The sequence below is a fragment of the Mus pahari genome, chromosome 20, assembly GCF_900095145.1.
Source record: "Mus pahari chromosome 20, PAHARI_EIJ_v1.1, whole genome shotgun sequence".
NCBI classification, from domain to species: Eukaryota; Metazoa; Chordata; class Mammalia; order Rodentia; family Muridae; genus Mus; species Mus pahari.
Window position 1 is genome coordinate 34442573 of NC_034609.1, and position 4677 is coordinate 34447249.

Below are 4677 nucleotides of genomic sequence, written 5' to 3' on the forward strand. Positions count from 1 at the left end.
AGGAGGAGGAGGAGGAGGAGGAGGAGAAGGAGGAGGAGGAGGAAGAGGAGGGACGGAGGACTAACAGGAAACTGACAGTGAAGCGCCAGGCCCTTCTGGTCTTCCGGGATCATCTTCCCCATCATCTGAATCTCCCTTCAAAAGCCACCCATTGGCTAGGCATGACAGCACATACTTGAAGTCCCAGTACAGATGGCTCACAACCATCTGTAATGGGATTGGATGCCCTCTTCTGGTGTGTCTGAAGACAGCAACAGTGTATTCACATACATTAAATAAATTAATCAATAAATATTTAAAAAACAATAAGCACAACAATACAAAATGAAACAAAATACACAGGAGGAAAAATTAATGAATTGCAAAGCCAGCTGGTTCACAACGTCATTTAATCTGGAATTAGAGGCCATTAGTCTGGAAAACTCCAGCTGCCCAAAGGAGTTTGGTCTGGATGGAGCAGAACAGCTTTTTCTGGCTCCCGGCTCTGGCTTTTGCTTTAAGAGCCCATGGAAGACCATCTTTCCTATCAAAGGCAGGCTGAGCATGCTGGCACTTCTCTTCCCATGCCAGGCTCCTGTACCACTTCCTATTTGTTTTCCCATGGGCTACACGACTATTCTACCCAGCGTCCGGCATTGTACAAGGTCTGAGACCTCTTGGGACTTTGGGCATTTAGTCCCAGCCAGGCACTTGTTTCACAGGGGTGAGAAGTCCAGCAACCTGATTTGTGTATTCAGGGACTGGAAGGAGAGCTGATTGGCCAGGCTCGAGAGGCAGGAGAGCTGATTGGCCAGGCTCGGGGCCCTGGCTCCCACCGGGAATAGTGCTTCTGAGCTGGAAAGGAAGCATAATTAACATAACGGAGTGAGTTTTTCTATGATGGGGACTCTGCGGGACTCATCACAGCTGTGATCTCTTGGAGAACTCCAAACTCTAATAGGTGAACGCCAGGAGCTGATGTTGGTCCAGGTTCCACTTCTGCCTCCTCCCCCAGATCTTACTGGGCTGTAGGTAATTGAGACACAGTAAGGGATCTGACAGATCCCCAAGTGATAGTTTTCATGACAGAAGCAGAAGAACCCTGGGAAACTCCCGAGCAAGATGTGGAATCCTGGGCTGGAGAGATGGCTCAGCGGTTAAGAGCACTGACTGCTTTTCCAGAGGTCCTGAGTTCAAATCCCAGCAACCACATGGTGGCTCACAACCATCTGTACTGAGATCGTATGCCCTTTTCTGGTGTGTCTGAAGACAGCTACAGTGTACTCATATACATGAAATAAATAAGACTTTAAGAAAGAAAAAAAAACAAAAAAACAAAAGTTGCGGCTCCAGTCTTGTTTCTCTGCACGAACATGATACTCAAAGCTGGGCCGTCACCATTCCCTTGACCTTGCAAATACAAGGTCCTGAGCAGGAAACCATGTCTGACTCTTGTACTCAGACACACTCTGTACCTATAGCTTGGATATCCTAGCAGCATGGAGCAGGCTGTTAACACATCAGGAGAGAGGTAACGGGGGAAGGGAGCTGAGAGCGTGGTCTCACCAAACTGGCAGATATAACGGTTTCGAGTTTTACAACGTTGGTCGTTCCAGTTGAAGGCAGCAGATGCCTGCATTTCCACACAGTTCCCAAACCTGTGAGGCCAGGATAAAGAGTGCTTAGGTAGAGAAATGAAGTTAGGAATCGAGTAGAGTCTTAAACCCTCCATCCCACTAGCCCACCTGCATCTGTGAGGCCCTGGCGCATCACATGCAGAAGGGGCTGCTGGGAGCCAGCACCCATTCTGTTCCCCCATACACTGCAGCTCTCCACAGGGAAGATCTCTGTAACCCTCCACCCACTCCAGCCTGGCACTTAGCCACAGCAGGAATATACAGGACCACACCCTTCTGCCACCAAGAGAATCTATGCTGGAAGTCCAGTTAGGTCTGACTGCACTCGGGGTGTACTGGGGGAGATATTTGGAGACCTTGGTGATCCTATAGACTACTGTAGATCCTATAGATCCTATAGATGGTGATCTCCATCCCTGTTGTGACACTCCTGGACTTCGAAGACCAGGGAAATGCCACAGAACCAGAACCTTCTCTGTACAGAACAGCTGGTGGGTTAGCTGGTGGAGATATGCAATGAAGGATGCAGATGGATGGGTACTTGAAATGATGGGTTGATGCAGGCAGAAGGCAGGTGAGGGACTGGGGAACAGATACCAAGTGCAAATAGCAATCATAGATGGACGGGGACTTCTCGGGTCCCCTTTCTGTATAATGTGCCTTCTGTGCCTCCCTTACCTGTGTCAGCATCAACTGGGTCCAGGCTTCCCTGGCACCTAAAACCAGGTGAGATCCAGACCTGTATAGGCTGAGTGAAGGTTTTTCAGTGGCATCTGAAGCTCAGCCAGGCAGGTCCAAGTGGGAAGTGGACCCAGAGGAGGGTAAACATCCCAGACTCACCCTTGGTTGTCAGGCTGCCCGAAGGCAAAACTGGTGAAGGACTGGCGTTCTCCAGTAGTCCAGCGGAAGGAGTCCTTAGCTGCCTTGTAGGTGAGCCCTGGACCAGGGTAACCAAGGCTGACTACTATCCGAGAGTCCAGAAGCCTGCTGCCTGCTGCCTTTTGATCTCCCAGTTGTTAAATATCTCTTTTCAGAATTCTCCCCACCCTGTGGTACTTCCCTCCCTGCAGCCCTCATTCCCAGGGAAGGAGACCGTCTTGACTACTGACCCATTCCACGATCCAAGCCCTTTCCATACCCTTGCTATCAGTTAGTGCAAGATAGGGGTTGCCATGGTCCCTGCTCCCTGGAGCCTGGTAGGGCTCCAATTCCTCCCACTTTACCTTCCACCGCCAAGCACTCACCAATCCAGAAATTCTTGGTCTCAAAGTCACTGTCAGTCACCTCGTTGGTGGTCTCTAGGCGGCCCAGGTAGAAGGTGAGGATGTCTTGCACTTTCTGGCTCTCGATCTGGGCTAGCACCCCACCTTTTCCCTGTAACCCCACTCTGAGTTATATGGGACAGACTGTAGAGTTCAGACCCATAACTCTCTAACCATTCGGTTGCCCCACCATGGCTGGGATTCCAAATATGTGTGTGGGCCGGGCTGTCTTGATCTCCACCCTTGACATCTTCCTGCCTCTGGGAATGGAGGTCCTCCTCATCCTCTCCCCACCAGACTTCCCTCTGTGTGTGCAATGGCCCAGTTGGCAGCTCATAGGCCATGCCTGGTTCCTGCTCTTAGAAGACTTTTGTCTCAATCACCCAGTGTATTAGACAGATTCGGATCAATTGTCAATGTTAGCAAGTCAAGAAATACCAAGGAAAATCTGGGTTTCTGGCTTTAGAAAAGCCTATGTTCTAGCCATCCTGTCCTGGCATCCCAGTGTGTCAGTCACCAGCCAGAGCTGAGTCAAGACAGCTCCTAGGATAGGAGATGGGGGCTGGAGAGATGGCTCAGCCTTTAAAAGCACTGATTGCTCTTGAGAAGGTCCTGAGTCCCAGCAACCACCTGGTGGCTCATAACCACCCATAATGAGATCTGACGCCCTCTTCTGGTGTGTCTGAAGACAGCAACAGTGCACTTATATATAATAAATAAATAAATAAATCTTTGGGCCGGAGGGAGTGGGGCGGGGGGGGGAGAGGATAGGAGTGGGGTGGAGCTTTGTTCCAGACTGTTAAGTGGGACCCTGGCTTGTATGAACCATGAATCTATGACTCCTGCTTCATACAAAGGAAGAGGTTGAGGCCAGGGTAAGTTGAAGGAACTATCTCTTGGTCCAAAGCCACTCCATTGCCACCCCGTTTGAGACCCTGGGAAGGCAAGGGTCAGCCCTCACCTGACATTTCATCTTGGCTCCATAGTAGGTGTCTGCCTCGGGAGACACCACGAAGCAGTCTCCGTCAATCCTCAGGTCACAGGTGTGGAAAGGAAAGCGCACCTTGGCTGCCGGCAGTGACAGGAAAACCTGAGTTCAGAATCCTTACCCTCTCCCATCTGACTGAACGATACTCCGGTACCCCAGCCTCTGGCTAACTACTCAAAACTGGAAGTGGACAAAAGTCAATAGTGTGCTGGGAAATCTGCAAGCATGAGACCTCTCAAGAGAGACAAAGAGGGGGACTGGGGAATCCAGGGCGGGCGAGATGGCTCAGTAGGTAAAAGCACTTGCTGCCCAGGGGCCTGATGTTCTGAGTTCAATCCCCAGGAAACCATATAGTGGAAGGAGAGAATCAGCCTCCACAAACTGCCCTCTGACATCAGCACCTGCTCTGTGGCACATGTGACACAAAAAAATGCCATTAAAACAACAACAACAACAACAACAACAAAACGAGACCAGCCTGGTCTACAGAGTGAGGTCCAGGACAGCCAGGGCTACACAGAGAAACCCTGTCTCAAAAAAACCAAAAATAAATAAATTAATTTAAAAAAAAAAAAGAAAGGCCAGGCAGTGGTGGTGCACGCCTTTAATCCCAGCACTTGGGAGGCAGAGGCAGGCAAATTTCTGAGTTCAAGGCCAGCCTGGTCTACAGAGTGAGTTCTAGGATAGCCGGGGCTACACAGAGAAACCCTGTCTCAGAAAGAAAGAAAGAAAGAAAGAAAGAAAGAAAGAAAGAAAGAAAGAAAGAAAGAAAGAAAGAAAGAAAGAAAGAAAGAAAGAAAGATATAGATCT

At 49.8% G+C, this 4677-nt stretch overlaps 1 protein-coding gene across 1 annotated transcript in view; it reads right to left on the bottom strand.

Annotated features, from left to right (window-relative positions):
* Nucleotides 1-733: 733 nt before the first annotated feature.
* LOC110337356 (C-type lectin domain family 18 member A-like) overlaps nucleotides 734-4677 on the bottom strand; it is a 14309-nt gene continuing 10365 nt past the window's right edge. Inside the window, exons 7-11 of the mRNA XM_021220229.2 lie at nucleotides 3840-3946; nucleotides 2861-2990; nucleotides 2457-2553; nucleotides 1546-1637; nucleotides 734-834 (exon numbers count right to left, since the gene is read on the bottom strand). Coding sequence (XP_021075888.2) covers nucleotides 734-834; nucleotides 1546-1637; nucleotides 2457-2553; nucleotides 2861-2990; nucleotides 3840-3946 — 527 coding nt within the window. The remainder of the gene's footprint in view (nucleotides 835-1545; nucleotides 1638-2456; nucleotides 2554-2860; nucleotides 2991-3839; nucleotides 3947-4677) is intronic.